This window comes from Haliotis rufescens, unplaced genomic scaffold (assembly GCF_023055435.1).
Source record: "Haliotis rufescens isolate VD_foot unplaced genomic scaffold, xgHalRufe1.0.p SCAF_18, whole genome shotgun sequence".
Taxonomy (NCBI): Eukaryota; Metazoa; Mollusca; class Gastropoda; order Lepetellida; family Haliotidae; genus Haliotis; species Haliotis rufescens.
The window spans coordinates 12397187-12420107 of NW_025963868.1; the positions used below are offsets into that span (position 1 = coordinate 12397187).

General features: G+C 40.6%; 1 protein-coding gene across 1 annotated transcript in view; it reads right to left on the bottom strand.

Moving 5' to 3' along the window:
• Window positions 1-305: 305 nt before the first annotated feature.
• The window catches only part of LOC124114768 (fibulin-2-like), a 32772-nt gene continuing 10156 nt past the window's right edge, over window positions 306-22921 (bottom strand). The window contains exons 4-8 of the mRNA XM_048398054.1: window positions 15844-15966; window positions 15075-15197; window positions 5638-5772; window positions 2824-2940; window positions 306-681 (exon numbers count right to left, since the gene is read on the bottom strand). Coding sequence (XP_048254011.1) covers window positions 425-681; window positions 2824-2940; window positions 5638-5772; window positions 15075-15197; window positions 15844-15966 — 755 coding nt within the window. The 3' untranslated portion in view covers window positions 306-424. The remainder of the gene's footprint in view (window positions 682-2823; window positions 2941-5637; window positions 5773-15074; window positions 15198-15843; window positions 15967-22921) is intronic.

The following is a 22921-nucleotide window of genomic DNA, read 5'->3' on the forward strand; positions in this document are numbered from 1 at the left end:
GGAAGGGTGGCAAACCCAGTTTCTGGCGTACCTAAGGGACGCAACTCTGTTTCCATTTGACGGCATGGGTGGCCCAGTCGTCTAAGGAGCCGCGATTCGCTGTGCAGAGTTGCGTCCCTTGGGCACACCAGAAACCTATGATTGTGGGTTCGGATCCCGGTTCGCCCCGATTTTGTTTCTAGGTTTGTTGGCACCATACCCTTGCTCGTGGGTTTCACCGAAGTGGTAAACGTCTGAGACCTGCATCACTTCGGGCTTTCCTCCCACATTAAGCTGACACGCCGTAATATAACTGGAATACTGTTAAAAGTAGCGTTAAACCCAACTCACTCACTCACTCACTGTTCCAATTGGACTTTACAAAGTAGGAAACAAACAGAATAAGGTACGTGTGAGTCTGTGAGTGATCTCGTCCTTGGGCACACTAAGCACACTGACGCTGGTAATATTTGCACCCGGTCCACACAGCCCATTTCGAGTCCGGAACCTCGGTTTTAACAGCTGATGAGAGGTAACACGCGCCGTTCCAGAGTTCGAAGGTCCTGCAGGTGAAGGAGGAGGTGGTCAAGCAGTACTGTCTGCATTCGGTGAAGGTGCTGACGTCGTAAATTGCGTCATTGTAGCCGGTTATGCAGTAGGTGGTTGATTGATGACTGAAGTCGCTGCCGTAGTTGTCGCACCCTGAAGAAGAACATACATCAATGAGTGAGTATAGTTTTACGACGCTTTTAGCAAATATCCAGGAATATCACGTCGCAGACTCCGGCCAGTAGTCGTTGTTTAATCTGAGGAGTAAACGTGGGTTGACACGCAGCGATTTCCGGGGTAATGTTTAAAATAGCGTCAAAACAAACCACAATCTTATGCATATTTAAGGGGTAAAGTCATCCGTTGGAAATCCCGGGGGTACCTAGTACCCCATTATTGTCACAATAGCCGGGAGAGATCGGGTGGCCAAGCAGTGAGTTGGCTGACGCATGTTATCCTATCTCTGTGGCATTGTACGCCCCGCATGCCTTTACTAGTTTGTCCTGTCCATAATCCACGTACTTTAGCTAGAACACTGCTGTGACGTTAAAAACATGCACACACTCTTTCACGAGAAAGCGTCGAAAATCGAATCCAGTTTGGTGAGCAGTTTGGTAACAGTATTATTTCGGTCACTGCCTCAGCCGAATATTTTTTATTCCGAAGGTGTTTTTTAGGAGTCAATTTATTCCTTTCGTATAATAATGTTTCTAAATGTAGAGAATCGAGTCAGACAATCCTACTCCGGTGGGTCGCGATCACCAAGACCACCTGATACTCATAGTCGCCTTGTTAGACAGGCAATCAACCAAGTCACCAAGCAACACCATCCGATCCATATAGTCGCCTTGTTAGACAGGCAATCAACCATGTCACCAAACTACACCATCCGATCCTTATAGTCGCCTTGTTAGACAGGCAATCAACCATGTCACCAAACAACACCATCCGATCTTCATAGTCACCTTGTTAGACAGGCAATCAACCATGTCACCAAACAACACCATCCGATCCTCATAGTCGCCTTGTTAGGCAGGCAATCAACCATGTCACCAAACAACACCATCCGATCTTCATAGTCGCCTTGTTAGACAGGCAATCAACCATGTCACCAAACAACACCATCCGATCTTCATAGTCGCCTTGTTAGACAGGCAATCAACCATGTCACCAAACAACACCATCCGATCCTTGTAGTCGCCTTGTTAGACAGGCAATCAACCATGTCACCAAGCAAGACCACCTGATCCATATATTCGCCTTGTTAGACAGGCAATCAACCATGTCACCAAACATCACCACCCGATCTTCATAGTCACCTTGTTAGACAGGCAATCAACCATGTCACCAAACAACACCATCCGATCCTTATTGTCGCCTTGTTAGACTGGCAATCAACCATGTCACCAAACAACACCATCCGATCCTTATTGTCACCTTGTTAGACAGGCAATCAACCATGTCACCAAACAACACCATCCGATCCTAATTGTCGCCTTGTTACGACAGTCGTAGCGCTAAGGATGTTTGGGACAAAGGCAGCCAGGGCGCCGTTGTACAAAACAACCTTAGCCCTATGACTGTCGTAAGTCTATGTTAAGGTATAGGAGTTACGATCACCTTAGCGCTAAGATCGCTTTGTACAACGGCACCCTGATCTCCATCCATCATCACGACCACATAAACATGCAGAAGAGGTACCTCAGCAGGATCTACCTTTTCATCGATGCAGTGCAAACTTGCCCAATAAACTGTCGTGTCACGTCTCCCGTAACGTTTATCGGATGCTTCTCGATGTGCGGATGTTTCTGTATACACATGTAACTCCAAACCATTTGGCACTACATGACAAACAGGGCGGTTCACTCACACATTGTATTCATACGCGGTCTCTGCAGTTACTTCAGTGAGTGAAATAACGTCTTAAACATATTTCAGAGTGACGTTATATTACAAAGAGATTATTCGCTCCATTTGCTTTATAATCTCAATAACTCATATGAGCTAGGGGCAGTCGGGTAGCCTAGTTGTTAAAGCGTTAGCTCGTCACGCTGAAGACCCGGGTTCGATTCCCGACATGGGTACAATGTGTGAAACCCATTTCTTGTGTCCCCAACCGTGATATTGCTGGAATATTGCTAAAAGCGGCGCAAAACCATACTCACTCACTCACTCACACACTCACTCATATGAGCTAAATATTTTGTATTTCATATCTCAAGACCATTGATATTTTAACATCTTGTTTTCATAATATCAGTTTTAGACAGATAGGATAATGGGTAATGATGTTACTGATGACGCAGGTGTTGGAGGTGCCGTCATAGCTGTAGCCAATGTCACAGTCGCAGAGGCCGGAGGAGCAGATGAAGTTACTACGGATGCAGCCTGAAGCCTGTGTACATGTTTGTCCTGGAACAAAAATAACGATGCTGTAAACTGATGAGGAATTGAGTACATTATCATACCTAAACGCTCCAGCTGTGTACAACTAGACAAAAAATATTCACGTCGTCATGGCAACAGAAATTTACCGATATCAATATCGTAGGTATTTATTGTTTTTGTGTATGTCAAAAGTAACCTCGCTCGGTAGACATGATTGATTTTGTGTTGTTACATAAAACCTACATGCTAGATTCCGTGTGAAGATATTGAAAAGAGCGCTAGTTCAAGATGAGTGAGTGAGTGAGTTGGGTTTAACGCCGTTTTTAACAGTATTCCAGTTATATCGCGGCGTGTCGGCCTAATGTGGGAGGAAAGCCCGAAGTGATGCAGGTCTCGGACGTTTTTGTCTGTACTCATCGTATTAGAGGTTGGTACTGCTGAAACGAATTAAGGAAAGTTCGATTTTTACAAAGATTTATCTAAAACAGTAAACGTTTGTAAACAACGAGTGAGCCAGTTATAGGTCTACATGAAACCATCCAGTATCATTTTTGTTGTATTTTCGCTTCTTTGTCACCATACTGTGTCTTCTACTGATGTTCATTTCCCGCGGATGAACATACATCAGGGTGCTAGTGGTGCTACATTTACGATATGCAATTATTTTAGATTTAAATTGATATTAAAATTAAAAAGTTTTACTTCTTCTCCTGTTTCTTTTTATCTTAGCAAAAGCCGTTTCCCCCCGTTACTATTTGTCCTGTTATTCTGTTAATTTGTTAAGCATCACATTATGACATTCTCATGGTAAATATGGACAATTGTGATGTAAAATTAACAGTTGTTATTGCAGTTCAGTATTTACAATGCCGATATACACGATCAAGTTTATAAAAAACACATAATTACATAACATCTTATTGCATTGATACATTTGTCTCTATTCATGACTGATATTATGTTAGTTGCAGTTCACTGGGAGTTACAGTAGAAATTGTATTTCTGAAGTTGTGGCCGACATAGATGCTGAATACGAATTTCTTCCCGTTAATTTCAAAACAAAATGCAATACAGGAGGAAAATGTTCTTTAGATGACAACACAAAATTGTGAAACGGGGATCAACAGAAGATGGAAACAACAGACGCTACCAGTGATGGTGAAACAGAGTGTTCAATAATTATATCTTCTTGTTTGCCAGAACTGAACCTTATCAGGGTAAAACTACATGTAGCCACCAATTCAGAAATGTAACAAGAGATTGATGCCACTCATCAATTTAAAACTAATATATGCGGATCGTTTCATGCATACCTACTTGCTGTCTCCAAATACTAATGCATGTCGACAATCACCTAATCCCTTTTCAGAGAAGAAGGAGGTCACATGAATATAGGAGAAGCAGAATACTGTAAACCTGTAGGCGGGATCTGAGCCCAACGGGGAGTAATCTGAGCTTTGAGAGGGTGTTTTTGGTCGGGCTGAGGGGAGTAAGCTGAGCCTTGAGAGGGTGTTTTTGGTCGCGCAGAGGGGAGTGACCTGAGCCTTGAGAAGGTGTTTTTGGTCGCGCAGAGGGGAGTAATCTGAGCCTTGAGAGGGTGTTTTTTGTCGCGCAGAGGGGAGTAATCTGAGCCTTGAGAGGGTGTTTTTGGTCGCGCAGAGGGGTGTGTCTGACGTTAGAGGGTGTTTTGGCCGAGCAGAGGGGAGTGACCTGAGCCTTTAGAGGGTGTTTTGGGCCGAGCTAAGGAGAGTAGCCTGAGCCTTGAGAGAATGTTTTGGGCCGAGCAGAGGCGAGTGACCTGAGCCTTGAGAGGGTGTTTTGGGCCGAACTGAGGAGAGTGACATAGGCCTTGGCTCAATTCACGCAAGAGTGAATTGTAAGAGATTCAATTGGGCCTGTTTCACCTGATTGCTCTGATTTTGTTTCTATGTTTGTCAGCACCATACATGTGCTCGTCTTTCTCACCAAAGTGCTTAACATTTAAGACCTGCATCCCTTCAGGCTCACCTCCAATGTGCTATTGGATCCCCTTGGCCGTGTCAGGATCCGCTGACCGTGGGTTTCGCTTATCAGATCGTCCTTTATGTGAACTACAGCTGAGCTCGTTAATTCATCAAATTGGAAAGCTACATCTCTTATGACTCTATTGGAACATTATTTCGTGGAAGACATTTTCCCTTCACTCGATGTCAGCAACTTCAATTTGGTAAACAGTATCACCTTTTGTGTTCCATTTTAACGAAACCAAACTCTCATTACTGTCGTTCAGAAATCAATAACAGAATAAGAAATATTTTCCTTTCAACACAAACAAACAAACAAATTCGCTAAGGGAACAAACTGTTGCAAAGCGTTGTTACTAGTTAATTATAGTCGAACTTTGCATCCTAGTCCAGATCGATACACGTCCTTTGTAGACGAAGACATCCTAAGCATTTTGCACTTTGCTGGAGCTTTGGATATTTGAAATTGATCTTTCTAGCTCTCTCAAAACAAAGACCTGACAACTGAACTCGCTGATCGGAGAATTCCATGCAGTCGCTAACAATAAGGGGGAGTGGGGTGGGGTCGTTATGGAGGGGGGGGGTTGGACCGAGCCCCACTGCAGTCCCCGTTCAATGGATTCTTTCGTTCAAAGCGGACGCATGACTGACCCAAAACGCTGTGTTTACATCGTTATCATTTCAAACGTTTGTTGAACAATTTAAGTCAAACACTTACCTTTGATTCTGCCAAGGATGCAGTTCACTCCGTTCCCTTCATACATATGTTTACAGCGGCACGTGTAAGACCCGTAAGTGTTGGCGCAGCTGGCTTTCGCGTGACAGGCGTTGGAAGTACTACACTCATTGTTGTCTGAAATACAGCCAGTGAACTAATACAGTCAAAACAGTCCACACAGTCAATGCAGCCAATACAGTCAATATAGTCGACAATCAATGCAGTCAATGCTGTCAATACAGGCAATACACCCGATTCAGCGAATACAGCCAAAAGTCAATACAGTCAAAGTAAATACTGTCAATTTCGTCAATACAGCAAATACCGTCAATACTGTCAACACAGCACATACAGTCAATACTGTCAACACAGTCAATACAGTCAATGTAGTCAATACAGCAATTACAGTCAATAAAGTCATTAGAGCAAATACATTCAACAGAGCAAATACATTCAATAGAGCAAATACAGTCAATACAGTCATTACAATCATAACAGCAAATACAGTCAAAACATTCAATGCAGCAAATACAGTTAATACAGTCAATTTAGTCAATACAGTAAATACAGTCAATTTAGTCAATACATAAAATACAGCCAATGCAGCAAAAACAGTCAATACAGCACAAACAGCTAATATAACAATTACAGTCAATATACCAAATATAACAAATACAGTTAATACAGTCAAAATAACAATTACAGCAAAGACAGTCAATATAACGTTTGCAGTCAATATAGCAATTACGGTCAATATAGTCAGTAAAGCAATTAAGTCAATATAGTCATTATAGCAAATACATTCAATACAGCAAATACAGTCAATACATTCAATGCAGCAAAAACAGTCAACTCAGTGAATATATTCATTGCAGGAAATACAGTCAATATGGTCAGTGCAGTCAATATATAAAACGCAGTCAATACAGTCAATACAGACAATATAGTCATTACAGCCAATACAGAAATTGCAACCGATACAGTTAATACAGTCAATACAACAAATACAGTCAATACAGGAAATACAGCCATTACAGCAAATACAGCTAAAATAGTCAATATTGTAAATACAGCAAATGCAGTCAATTTGGTCAAAACAGTCAATATAATGCAACGAATACAGTTCATCCAGCAAATAAAGCCAATACAGTAAATGCAGTCAATACGGCAAATACAGCCAATACAGTAAATGCAGTCAATACGGCAAATACAGCCAATACAGTAAATGCAGTCAATACGGCAAATACAGCCAATACAGTAAATGCAGTCAATACGGCAAATACAGTTAATACAGCCAATACAGTAAATGCAGTCAATACGGCAAATACAGCCAATACAGTAAATGCAGTCAATACGGCAAATACAGCCAATACAGTAAATGCAGTCAATACGGCTAATACAGCTAATACAGCCAATACAGTAAATGCAGTCAATACGGCAAATACAGCCAATACAGTAAATGCAGTCAATACGGCAAATACAGCCAATACAGTAAATGCAGTCAATACGGCAAATACAGCCAATACAGTAAATGCAGTCAATACGGCAAATACAGCCAATACAGTAAATGCAGTCAATACGGCAAATACAGTTAATACAGCCAATACAGTAAATGCAGTCAATACGGCAAATACAGCCAATACAGTAAATGCAGTCAATACGGCAAATACAGCCAATACAGTAAATGCAGTCAATACGGCAAATACAGCCAATACAGTAAATGCAGTCAATACGGCAAATACAGTTAATACAGCCAATACAGTAAATGCAGTCAATACGGCAAATACAGCCAATACAGTAAATGCAGTCAATACGGCAAATACAGCCAATACAGTAAATGCAGTCAATACGGCAAATACAGCCAATACAGTAAATGCAGTCAATACGGCAAATACAGCCAATACAGTAAATGCAGTCAATACGGCAAATACAGTTAATACAGCCAATACAGTAAATGCAGTCAATACGGCAAATACAGCCAATACAGTAAATGCAGTCAATACGGCAAATACAGCCAATACAGTAAATGCAGTCAATACGGCAAATACAGCCAATACAGTAAATGCAGTCAATACGGCAAATACAGCCAATACAGTAAATGCAGTCAATACGGCAAATACAGCCAATACAGTAAATGCAGTCAATACGGCAAATACAGTTAATACAGCCAATACAGTAAATGCAGTCAATACGGCAAATACAGCCAATACAGTAAATGCAGTCAATACGGCAAATACAGCCAATACAGTAAATGCAGTCAATACGGCAAATACAGCCAATACAGTAAATGCAGTCAATACGGCAAATACAGTTAATACAGCCAATACAGTAAATGCAGTCAATACGGCAAATACAGCCAATACAGTAAATGCAGTCAATACGGCAAATACAGCCAATACAGTAAATGCAGTCAATACGGCAATTACAGTTAATACAGCCAATACAGTAAATGCAGTCAATACGGCAAATACAGTTAATACAGCCAATACAGTAAATGCAGTCAATACGGCAAATACAGTGAATATAGTCATTAGAGCAAATGTATTCAATAAAGCAAATATATACATTCAATACATTCATTGCAGAAAATACGGTCAATATTGTCAATATGGTCAGTACAGTCAATACTTCAAATACAGTCAATATAGTCAACACACCAAGTACGATCAATACAGTCAAAACAGTAAATACAGCTAATACAGTCAATATAGTCATTACAGCAAATACATACAATACAGTCAATATAGTCATTACAGCAAATACATACAATACAGTCAAAACACATTGCACAGTCCTTTCAACACAAAACACGATGTCACCAAGACAAAGAAGCAATCCTTTTAACACAAAACACGATGTCAGCAACACAAAGAAGCAATGCTATCAACACAAAATACGATATCAGCAACACAAAGAAGCAATCCTTTCAACACAAAACACGATGTCAGCAACACAAAACACGATGTCACAAACACAAAACACGATATCAGCAACAGAAACCACGATGTCACCAACACAAAACACGATATCAGCAACAGAAACCACGATGTTACCAACACAAAACACGATGTCACCAAAACAAAACACGATGTCACCAACACAAAACACGATGTCACCAACACAAGACACGATATCAGCAACAGAAACCACGATGTTACCAACATAATACACGATGTCACCAACACAAAACACGATGTCAGCAACACAAAACACGATGTCACCAGCACAAAACACGATGTCAGCAACACAAAACACGATGTCACCAGCACAAAACACGATGTCACCAGCACAAAACACGATGTCAGCAACACAAAACACGATGTCACCAGCACAAAACACGATGTCACCAGCACAAAACACGATGTCAGCAACACAAAACACGATGTCACCGAAACACAAAACACGTGGTTATCAATAGAAACCACAATGTCACCAGCACAAAACACGATGTCAGCAACACAAAACACGATGTTACAAACACAAAACACGATGTCAGCAACACAAAACACGATGTCACCAGCACAAAACACGATGTCACCGAAACACAAAACACGATGTCACCAACACAAAACACGATGTCACCAACACAAAACACGATGTCACCAACACAGAGAAGCAATCCTATTATCATAGCGTCGAGATGCGTAATATTTTCTTCAATATTTTATTAATAATTTTGACGTTATACGATAGGACTTATCAAAATATTTTTTGGATACTACTTACTAAATTTGTACTAAAAGTCTATCCCAGGCGGCGTTGATATACGCCTGCCTTCATCCCCAAGTTTTAATCGATTAGCGTCATGTGCTTCATGCCTGTTCCGCCCGAAGTCTTACAATCAGTCGGTGTTTCCATACACCTTCCTTCATTCCAAAGTTTTAGTTGATAAGCGTGTATGTGCTAAGCGTTAATACTACATGAATGTAGAAGACAGAAGTAAACATTACAAATACGCATGTGTTTCAAAACCTCGAGTTAATCTCTAAACTCAGCTAGTTGGCACGGTAGATTAGAAACATGTACGTATTGTGCAAATAAGTGATAATTGAACATGTGACCATTTTATGACCGCTAACAGCATCGGTGGTTTAAAGAACGGCTTTTGTTCGGGGTACTTTATTGATGAGATACACCGAATAAAGACTGGTCGCTAACAGATGCTTCTCTGGGTATTTTAAGGATAGACATGTTCACTCTATATAGTGTATGTTCTTAAACTGTATTCCTATGTTGACAGATTGCATGGTGAGGTGAGGTGAGATGAAATGGGGTTTAACGTTATTGCACTTATATAGCGACGTGCATGCACATGTATATATGTGGCTGCTTGTACTAGCCCGGACTGATGCCGATTTATAGTGCTAGCTCACTGAGATACCATGCCGCAGTTTAACCTGAATACCCCACTCAGACACAGTAACTGACTCCAAGCCGACCAGTCCTTGTTTTAGCCCCATAATGCCGAGCGCCAGACAGGGTAACAACAAGTACCATCTTTTAACGTCTTTTGGTATGACGCGGTTGGGGATCGAACCCCGGAACTTCCGCTCTCCGAGTAGACGCTCTACCACTAGACCACGGAGGCGGTCAGATTGCATGGTAATGGAGACGGTAGAGTTGACCTAAAGACGCAGAAACATACATGCCTTGATGACCACGGGCTTATATACACAAAGAAACAAGTTAAGCACACCCCTTTTTCTGAAACATGACAAATGGCAAGAAACATGGCATTGGATGACAGACCACAGGAGCTGGGCGATACCAATGTCATCGGATAGAACAAATATTTGACAGAAATTAAAGAAGATATTGGTGAGTTGTGGTAGAAATCTACTGACAAAAACATCATGGTAACACAGGTACTGTTTTCGAACTTAGACAATACTTCAAAAAGTATAGAGCTGCATGATTAAGTAAACGAGTTACGTTTGATGTTTCACGTGAAAATGTTCCTTAAAGTCTCTACTTGAGTGAGTGAGTGAGTGAGTGAGTAGAGTTTTACGCCGCTTTAAACATTATTCCAGTTATATCACGGCGTGTCAGCTTAATGTGGGAGGAAAGGCCGAAGTGATGCAGGTCTCAGACGGTTACCACTTCGGTGAAACCAACGAGCACGGGTATGGTGCTGACAAACCTAGAAACATAATCAGGGCGAACCGGGATTCGAACCAACAATCATAGGTTTCTTGCGTGCCCAATGGGCGCCAACTCTGCACAGCGAATCGCGGCGCCTTATACGACTGGGCCACCGAGTACCAAAGACATCAACAAAGGGTATAATAATATTTTCATAGTTTCTGGTTGTATTTGAATAGCCCAATCATAATTAAGTAACATATGTTCGGCAACTTCATTAAAATGAATCAGAAGAGAGAAAGGCTTACCACAAAGGCTCACTGGTAAAAGTTTATGATTATATACCATTATTTGACGTTTATTTGTTTCATATTGTTTAACGCCGCACTAAGCAATATTCCAGCTATATAAGGCGGCCTGTAAATAACCGAGTCTGGACCAGACAATCCAGTGATGGACATCATGAGCATCGACCCACGCAATTGGGTTACGATGACATGCATCATCTGAGAGAACGAGCCTGACTACCCGATCCCTTTAGTCGCATCTTACGACAAGCATAGTCGCCTTTTATGGGATGCATTGGTTGCTCCATTATCAGTAATACTTGATTTTACATCTTGATACTTATTACATAATAATTGTTCCATTTTGTTGGTCATCATTTGAAAATGAAATTAGGAATAGAAAATTGAATTCTACATACTGAAACAGTTGCTTTAGATCAGTCCACAAAAAATCATTCGATTTTCAACGTTTACACTGTGTTTATATAACAGCCTGAAAAAAATAATAAACCTGTCATTCGCGTTGAAAAAAAGAGCTTTGACCATTTACTTCAATCATCATTTTAAAAAAAACCAAACTTTCTAATGTTCTCAATCAGATATCAAAGTTTATTGCCTCGTGCATTTCCTGCCCAAATCTACGAAACGAGTTGTGTTTTTGCTAAGTCTGGACCAGACAATCCATGATCATATTGTGAGCAAGTTGTCATTTGTTTGTTTAATGCCGCACACGACAGCAATTATATGGTGAAAGAAAATCAATTGATCAAAATTTTGAGCAATGGTCGGTATGAGGACACACAATCAAACAGGAAAGTAAGCCTGACCACCCAATCCGTTAGCACAGGCTGCTGAAGTCCTCCTCTGACCCGGAAGCCTCACGGGGTTAAGTTTCCATTTAGTAAATTCATATATTTCTTCTTTTATTCATAGTGGAAACATTTTCATTGTTAAATTTATTTGACGACCCTTTTATTTGTTTCCGTTGCTTCTGTCGATCATATAATTACGGAATAACCCTTAAGTTACATGGAATGTCGTATTCTACCTTTTCCAGAAAGAAATCAACATTCACGAGCTTTCGCGTTCATATCACGGGGGGCATTTAATCCGTAATTCAGGGTGTCGAATTGGTTATTTTTGTTATTACCAAAATTTAGTCGTTGTGGTTATCTTTTACAAACCGCGCCAGTTTTCGCCAAATGAAAGAAATATGATCCTTTACCTATTGATAAGCAACCATTCGCGAGTAAAACGTCATCTCTTATGCCCCGCATACCTTTTTACTGACGCTTTGTGTGAGTTCGGACCTGTGAAGATCCGGGGTGGAATAGGTCTTCAGCAACACATGCTTGTCTCCCCCCGTGAAGCTCCGGGGTAGAAAGGGTATTCAGCAACCCATAGTTGCCGTAAAGGGCGACTATGCTTGTCGTAAAAGGCGACTAACGGGATCGGGTGGTCAGGCTCGCTGTCTTGGTTGATGCATGTCATCGATCCCAATTGCGTGGATCGATGCTCATGATATTAATCACTGGATTGTCTGGTCCAGACTCGATTATTTATAGACCGCCGTCATATAGCTGGAATATTGCTGAGTGCGGCGTTAAACACACCAACCAACAATTGCGTGGATCGATGCTCATGATATTAATCACTGGATTGTCTGGTTCAGACTCGATTATTTACAGACCGCCGTCATATAGCTGGAATATTGCTGAGTGCGGCGTTAAACAACAAATCAAATCAAACCTTGTAGGAGTTCGATGAGCAAAAGACTTCGACATAAAGCAATCGTGGACTAATACTCTCTCGAAACGTCAACAGCTACCAACAACTAAATTTCTCTATTTTCAGACTTGAAAACTTTTAATTATTGGTAGACATTTTCGTGTAAAATATTTAACTCAACCGATGGTTTGACATGAAACAATTTCCGGTTGATAAAACACCGGTGCTGACGCAAGGTATATCCATTGTCCCGACAAATTAAAAATGTTCGCTCGGGTTGACACCTATTGAAGAAGATGTATTGATGTAAATGACAGGGGATTCATCTTTTGTTGGCGAAGGTGGGGTCTGTTTTGCTCGACTGGGAGTCGGTCTCCCCGGGTCGTGCACCCGGTACCAAAAAAGCACCATTGGTTTTTTTAATGGTTTCCCCATAGATGTTTCAAACCTCTGAGTCGTTCCTCTAGACTGGCCAAGCAACTTGTCAACGTTTACTTTGTGTCTTATTATTTAGTCAATGCTTTTTTACAACTAATTACTTCATTCCGCGAAAACAAGGGATTCCTTTCAGTAACCTACAATTATATCTCCTACAGTGGGTCCCTCACATTTCCCATCCTCTCATTGTCATGCTACCGCATATTGTTCCGTGAAAATGACCTTTTTCAACTGTGAATTAAGATGTCAAAAATATAACCATTATCACCCCAATCATCTTAGCTTTAACATCCTTTAACTCGTATTTACTACAGTGCTACGGATTGCAAAATATGGTGAGATAAGTAAATTGGCTACCGCGCTTTTTCACCTTTTTCTGCCAGGTTTTTCAAGCGAACGACGGTGAATTTGGGGTGGTCAGGCTCGCTGACTTGGTTGATGCATGTCATCGATCCCAATTTCGTGGATCGATGCTCGTGATATTAATCACTGGATTGTCTGGTCCTGAATGGATTATTTACAGACCGCCGTCATATAGCTGGAATATTGCTGAGTGCGGCGCTAAACAACCAACCAACCGAAGAACGTGAGCGGGCCGTGGGCATGATACAGATGGGAGCCACCCATGCCCACATTACTACAACTTTTGGTTGCTCCGGTGTTGTTGTAACCAACTTGATGGGGCAGACATCTGACAGGCCGAGAACAACCAGACCTAGGGTACCTACGCCCAGTGAAGACCGGTACTTGCGTACCTTGCATCTCCGGATTCGATTCTTGACAGGGACTTCATCAGCGACGAATGCCTTAGTCGACAGACAGTGACCATGCAGGCAACTCGGGGTTAAAGGAATCAGGACTTACAGACCTTACAGGCGCAGTTATCGACAGCGAAACATCGTTATTTGGAGATTGAGGTGGGCCCCAGACTGTACGTCTTTGGCAGCCATGTGAATCGTGAATGAGAAGGATGAAAGCCGGTTCTGTCTGTTCATGGCTGATGAAAGACAGGGTGTTTACCGTTATGGTGTGTGTGTGTGTGTGTGTGTGTGTGTGTGTGTGTGTGTGTGTGTGCGTGCGTGTATGAGGGGGGTTATGGGTAGGAAAGAACACCACTGGTCATCGTTAACGGAAATGTGACAGCTCAGCGTCACATGGTTGAAATTCTTTGTCCGATTGTCCTACCATTTCTACAACAGTTGCCACGTCGTGTCATTTATCAGTATGACAACGCCAGAACCCATACAGCCCGAATCATACGGAACTTCCTTCCTATATTATTTTCTTACCCTGCATTATTTAAATTATCAAATACTTCGACCAATGTCGTATGATTAACCTGATATGTCGCGGCATGTACTCAAGCAGTGTGCAATTCTCTCGAAAATATGACCGGAATTACAAGCGTGTAGCACAGCAACTTCGTAGCTAACATGAAATGGGCAAAGCAAGCCTTGCATGGTTTTGTTCAAAGCCGCAAACCAACCAACCAAATCAAAGCCGCAAAATATATGACGTCACAGTCGTTTTTACAAAAGTGCCCTATTCACTCTGATGTAACCAAAACTAGAAATACTATCTCTTTGTAGAATTATGTTCTATAGTGTTTTCTGCAAAACATGTTCAGCGACACATCTTTTGAATATTTTTATAACCGCACATTTTTGTAACGGTAACCTATAATGGTACATATCTTCATTTATAATGCCAACCGCTAATGACTGAAATAGAAGTACAATTCTATAAATATTAGCTTCTGCGGTGAAATAGTATGTTTCAATCAGAGGAGGTTGATTGAGAAAACCTCTGATTGATCATTCAAACTGGAGTGACATCCAAATTCATGGCAGAAAATATTCATTCCCTGCGTAGTTTACTTAGAACAGGAAAAAAAACACTTACCTGTGCATGTCTTTCCGTTGCCATTGAAACCTGGTTTACACGCGCACGAGTAGGACGCGACAATGTTGGTGCAGTCTGCATTTGTGGCACAGTCGTTGGATCCCGTGATACACTCGTTCACGTCTGAAAACAAGCAATGGATGAATGTTGCGGTGCACTGCAGTCAGCTATCTAACGACGGCCTGTCAATAAAAATAATCGAGTCTAGTTCTTGACTAGACCAGAAAATGTCTCAATGAGCAACGAAGAATTTCAATTCGCGATGCCTCTCAATCATTCACAGACATGGCAACCACTCAATCCATGTTATTCACCACTACGGCAAGTAGGAAGCACTGATACTTACTACACAGTGAAAGGGTAAAGTCTCACGTCATATTAAATATTATTATAATGTCTCAAAAGGTATCATTTTTTTCATATTACATCATGGAATACATCATAATAAAATACAAATTATTGCTTTTTGAATGTTATTTGGGCGATGTAGCAAGCATAGTAAACTGAAGGTCAAAAGAATTAATACACTCATGTTTGAAATGGTTACTAGTATTCGATGGTGATGTCTTTCATATGGGTATCAAAGTTGAGTCTTGGACCTTCAGTTTGCAGTGGTCAAATCCAACTTCCAAGTGTGTATTTGTCCAGTGGTCCTTTATTGCACAATAGGAAGTCGGTGCGATGATACCACACACCAGACATTTCAAGAATATAATTATGATAGCATACTAGTACAGTGAAGTCTATGTACAACAGTAAAGCACAGTACCTGTACATGTCTTTCCGTCACCGTTAAAGCCTGGTTTACACGCACAAGAGTAGGAACCCACACTGTTAGTGCAGTCTGCATTGGAGTCACAGGTGTTGGATCCCGTTGTACACTCGTTCTCGTCTACAAAAAGCAACGAATGAATGTTATTGTACTCCCAGTCAGGTATTGCACAGTAAATGATTGAATCCGGAACAGACCAGAATCAATTATTCACAGACACGGTAACCACCACATCTGTATTTTTCACACAAGTGGCAAGTATGAAGCACTGAAACCAGATGCCCTCAACTTAACATGTCTCTATCAATTTCCTATTGCATAAAATATATTTTATAATGATCCTCTTTTAACACCTTTGACATATTCAATCAATTGTCCGATTACATGATAAAGTTATGAGGAAACAAACAAGAAATGATTATCCGATAGTGATGTATTTGATGCGGATATCATAGTTGAAAACTGGACCTCTAGTTTGCAGTGAGGAGAGCATTGACGATTGACGATTGTCCTGAAACACACAGCGTCTAACCACATGGGTTGTCCCGATAGTACTGCCCAGTAGTCCTTCATTGCACAGTAAGAAGTCGGTGCGGTCGGTCATAGCAATGATACCACACACCAAACATTTCAATAATGTAATTATGATATCATACTAGTATAGTGAAGTCTATGTACAACAGTGAAGCACAGTACCTGTACATGTCTTTCCATCACCGTTAAAGCCTGGTTTACACGCACACGAGTAGGAACCCACACTGTTGGTGCAGTCTGCATTGGAGTCGCAGGTGTTGGATCCCGCTGTACACTCGTTCTTGTCTATAAAAATCAGCAAATGAATGTTATAATACTCCGCAGCTAAAATGTATAATGATCCTCTTTTAAGACGTTTGAATATGTCAATCAATTGTTCGATTACATGAAATTAATCACAAATGAGGAGAGCATTGACGATTGACGATTGTCCTGAAACACACAGCCTTAAACCACATGGGTCGTCCCGATAGAACTGTCCAGTGGTCTTTCATTGCACAGTAAGAAGTCGGTGCGGTCGGTCATAGCGATGCCACCACACACCATAACTGATTCGCTACCATATCTGTCATGAGGTCTAAGGTTGACATAACCATGACAATCATGTCGACGTTGCCAGACACGACTTCTGTCTGTTACCAGCATGCCAATAGCCGGTAGAGGCTTTACACTTTACAAACGTTGCATTGCAAGTTCATACACAAACAATGTAAATCACATCTGTATGAAAAGCAGAATCATTATGATTGACACAATTAATGGTCCACAAAGATTAATCGACCTTCCTTGAAAGTGTCAAACAAAATCAGGAATGACACCCTACGCACGTGCGTGACGCTACTGCGTGAGATACGTGCAAACTATAGTATATGTTTTTGTGTTACGTTTTACAGACTTAAACGTTCTTCATAGGATGTTTGTCTCCAACACTTATCTTTGTTCCAATGCTTAGTATTAACAATTATATTTCATGGACCCCTACTTTTCATTTAGAGAATATAATTACTGCTGTGTATCCTCTGAGTGATACTCCCGAACTTAGCATTTCGTGCCCCAACGGAAATTCTTTTGACCTGATGTTTGTAAATCCATGTTGACTGAAGACTGGCGATGTGGCAGATTTGTGATCCCCTCTGTGTATTGAGATAGGGTTACAAGATAGACACAATTTTATGGATAACAACTTCTTTAATACTGTAAAAAGCGACGTTTTCGGTATAGATCCTTATACCGTTGTCAAGCAAGACAGTCTTGCTTGACAACGGTATAAGGATCTATACCGAAACGTCGCTTTTTACAGTATTAAAGAAGTTGTTATCCATAAAATTGTGTCTATCTTGTCATCCCCCAACTTCTAAGTAATGCCTATCAAACAAGAGGTAGGGTTAGTTGTGTATTAGAAATGACAAGTTACTCTCTGCGCTGCTACCTTTTGTATATTCGCCTGTTAGACATACTCATGCTATGTGAGTCCTGTTCATTGGTTGCGTAATTTTTTCATGCTTTTGCTTGGTTGTTATTGCATAGTGTTAATAAGTCATTAGACTATCAGTTGGTGTATCTGTGCTAATGTACCTTAATGCCTATTTAATGTCTATTTATTTATCGTGTGTGAATTCTTGCTTTTGAGAAATACGAGTCGGCTTCTTTCTGGTGATGAATTGCTCCAGCAGTGTATTCATTAAATTACCACCCTGACAGGATCCTACAGGAGACGGAGCTCTTGCTCCGCATTTAGCCTTCCTTTTTTCAACAACAATGATATGTCAACAACTATGACGTGCCACCAACTATGATATGTCAACAACCATAATAAGTCAAAACTATGATATATCAACAACTATGATATGCTAACAACTATGGTAACCCTTAATTGACAGTCAGAATGTTTGAATCTCGGGTGGCCCACAGTGAGGAGACTTGCCCCCCTTAGGGTTGCCAGACACCTATGAGAGTGGGTTCCAAGCAGGTTCGCCCTGATTATGTTTCCAGGTTTGTCAGCACCATACTATCTTGCTCGCTGCTTTAGTCCCTCATGTCCCAATCTTGCATTTCGTCATTTTATCAACGCCATGCTATATGGGAATATTATTAAAAGCGGTGTTAAACCAATTCACACACTCACTTTCAAGGGATATTCAAGGTGCACTGATTAAAGTATGGAAAGTTGTGAGCTTCAAGTTAAACAATTCGGTTTGACATTGAAATCAAATATTTATTACGATAATGATATTTTGGATAAGTGCTGGATCCGTGTTTGAAGTGTTTAACGTCAAAGACATTTCAATAATATAATTATGATAGCATACTAGTATAGTGAAGTCTATGTAGAACAGTAAAGCACAGTACCTGTACATGTCTTTCCATCACCGTTAAAGCCTGGTTTACACGCACACGAGTAGGAACCCACACTGTTAGTGCAGTCTGCATTGGAGTCACAGGTGTTGGATCCCGCTGTACACTCGTTCTCGTCTACAAAAATCAACGAATGAATGTTATTGTACTCCCAGTGAGGTATTGCACAGTAAATGATGGAGTCCGGAAAAGACCAGATTCAATCATTCACAGGCATGGTAACCACCACATCTGTATTTTTCAACACAAGTGGCAAGTATGAAGCACTGAAACCAGATGCCCTCAACTTAACATGTCTAACAATTTTCTATTGCATAAAAGATACAAAAATCCTCTTTTAACACCTTTGAATATGTCAATCAATTGTCCCATCACATTGAATTAATTGCAAATGCTTATTTCATTGTTTATTGGTGTGTGTAGCAGATAGAGATACACGCACACACGTTAAACCCCATTTCACCTCACCACCTCGTACGACAACCATGAAGGGTATCCTACTCTTTTGTCACATCAGCTCATTTCCTTTTGAAAGTAGATTTTACAAAAGCTGATCAAGGTAGGTTATGAAAGCTACATCGTTTAATGACAATTTTACACTTTTAGCACATATAGTCGAACTCTGTTATTTCGAACCTAACTGGATTGTGTTGTAACTTACAGATATCCGGACATTCGAGATAACGAGGCATAAACTTTAATTAACAGTATTATAAATTCATTTTAATTGAGACCACAACGTGTATTCGATGTCAAATTGAAATCGATTTCGCCAGCAATGGTTAATAACATTTGTGTCAAATTATGTAAAGTGTACATCTACTTTATTAGTCACAGCAGAAATCACTATTTAGTCTGTCGACTTGACAAAAACAACACAGGGACACTCTCGCCTCAAGCTTCTCACCTAGCAGCTTTGGTATTGTGAGCAGTGTCATGCGGCTTTGATTAGTTATGTATAGAACCAGGAAGTGCTGCAATGTTTTACTCAAGTCTGGTCACGATGGGGTTTTTTGTCAATAAGATGACCATCACAATTGGATTCAAAGATAAGTACATAATTTGCTGACAAATTTTACGGCGATGTTAGAGATGTGTGAAGAAAAAAACCTAGATATACTTGCACTTTTAAAAACAGTTAATATTGAAAACTATTGATGTAAACTATGCTATAATATTCCATAACATGCACTGCCTTGTGAGTAGATATCAACAGAAACCAGTCACTGAAACATCCATAGGACGATGTGACTGACGTTACGGTGGAAGTGGTATCACAACTGAAAGTCACATTATCAAAACCGTGTTTGGCCACCGTCTGCATCAATCAGATGAAACGTTATGTTGGCGTTGACGTAAGGGATAACATGCTGAACAAGAATCTCGTCCCTGTAGCGAATCGCATTCAGATTTCTACGAAAAGGAACACGAGCTGTGCGATGACCGGGTGCAATTCCAAAACCATTACAGATCCAGCTCCTCCAAACCTATTTCTCTCAGAAACAGAAGCGTCAGCATGACATTCATTCCTACGTCTGTACACCCGATGTCGACCGTCACCTCTGGAGAGTGAAGAACAGGATTTGTCACCACAGAGCACTCCCTGCCATTCACGTCGAGTCCAACGCAGATGTGAACGAGCCCACGCTCGACGTTGACGTCGATGACGTTGGGTAAGAACTTATGGACTCCTGGCGCTCAGACCATATTGTCGCAGCCGACTGAGAACAGTTTGAGCACTGATATCGTTTATTAACTCAAAACGAAAACAGTATATTATATCACACGTATGTGTACCAGTATGACCGGGCAGAAAAGGGTCTAGATTGCTGGGCACTGAAAGTTAAAAATCTGTTATTTTCCTTTGGATATGGTGAAATTTGGAATAGACAATCAGTTTCTTGTATCCATTCATTTATATCCGCTTTTAGAACAAGATGTATTGATATTGATAACCAGTGTCTCTTTGAATCTTTTGACAAATTATCTTCATTATATTTGTATAAAACAATTAAGCTATCAAATGAATATGAAAATTATTTAAGTGTTGTGAAAATTGCTGCATTTAGGATTATTCTCTCACAGTTTCGCACGTCGAGCAGTGATCTTATGGTATCACAGGGTAGAAAGTTAGGTATTCCAAAGTGTGAAAGACTTTGTCCATTTTGTATCATTCCAAGTGTAGAAACAGAATACCATGTTTGTTTAGTTTGTCCGTTTTATGACGATCTTAGAAGAAACTTTCTGCCAAGTTATTATTATACATCTCCATCAGAGCATAAATGTAAGGTTTTATTTACCACCAGTAATGCTTTAACAATCAATAATCTTGCCAAGTTTACATTCTTTGCTCTTAAAATGAGGAGCAAGCAGTTGTCCATTATATAAACTACTAATTCTACCACCATATGTATATGGTCTCAGATACCCTTGTACGGATTAGTATTGATATTACTACATGCAGTTGTGGCGCAACATGTTTGAATGCTTGAATATATATATTGTAAAATGGGCCTGTGGCCTGATTTACTGAAATAAACCACTACTACTGGTATCTGTTGTTATGAGTTCCTTGGCTGGTCTGTGCTGTGACAGCTGCTGTGACTTCACAATTCTTGAGCTGGTGTTGCTACACGTGGGCGCCCACTCCTCGGACGGGCAGTGGTTACTCCAATTACATCGTAACGCTCCCTCAGACGTTGTACTGACCTCACGGACGCATCAACTTGTAATGCAACGTCAGCAATACGCATGTCTGTGTGCGACATTCCGATGGCTCTGTCACGAACATTATTGGGGATTCTTGGCATTTGTTTTAAAGGTAATCGTGGGAAAAAGAATGTGCTTACGGTCTTTTCTTGTGTTCTAACATTTGCCGTCAACGATAACCAGTCACCCTAACATTCATGCATACGACATGTTGCTTGTGCGACGCACGTGCGGTTTGCATGTTTTTAGGATTGTGGGTGTAACGTTTGATAACGCTCAATTAACTGTGCGGGCTTGATACCCGAACACACTTGTCTTATCTATCAACTAAATTACTGCAGACAAAAATAAAAATATAGTTCAGTTAAGTCATTTTAAAAATAGGACGTTTGTTTTTTGGTTCAGTAAATATATCAAGTACATCATCCTTACTGTTATAATTTAGTATTGATGAAACTAATACTGACTAAAATCGTCAACTGCTCCTAACAACGTTCAAACTGTTTTTAGTATTGGATAAACACAAATGTTACCGTGTCAAATATTAAACCAAATTGATGGCTTGAAGCGAAACAACTTGCATTTGATAAAACTAAAACACAAAGTACGTAATCTAGACTACCAGTTATCGGACTGTCATTTTTTTTGGAAGCCTCGGTGGCTGAGCGGGTTAGATCGCTGACTTTGTGTGCTGGCGATTAGGGTACCTCGCTCTTGCAGTGTGGGTTCGAACCCAAAAAAGTACGAGAACCTGTACTTTATAATTACTCAGAAAGTGTTATCCCAGATATAACATTTGTTACATTTGACCACTTTCTAAAAGGCATTGTGTATTCTCACTGTTATAGTATCAATGAAACTAATACTGACGAGAATCGTCAACTGCTACCAACAACGTTCAAACTGTTTCCGGTATTGGATAAACACAAATGTTACCGTGTAAAATATTAAACTAAATCGATGGCTTGAAACAACTTCCATTTCGTGATTTGCCCATTGTCCCGACAGATCAAAACTGTTCGCTCGGCTAGCCCCAACTGAAGTCTGCCAGGTTATACTTTGTGCAGCCAGTGCAAGATGTAATCACCAGTAGGTCTTCTCGGGTCACGCACCATGTTGATTTGAAAAGGGCCATTGTTCATGAATAGAAGCCAGGTAGCGCATGGATGTTTCAAAGTTCTGGATAAGTGATCTTTGTGTTTGCTTATTGCTTTCATTCCTATAATGTGTTAATGATTTTGTTTTACGCAAAACATAAAAGCAAGAACCCCTTTCATTTACCCAAAAAATATATTTCCTACTGCAGGTCGATTTGCTTAACGCTACCATCAAGCCAATTCATAATGTCTCCGATCTCTTTGGGGCGTCATTTTCATAGGGCTGCACTTTTACACCTACTTATGTCAACAACTGATATGTCAACAACTACGTGAGTGAACAATTACGATATGCCATCAACTCTAGTATGCAAACAGCT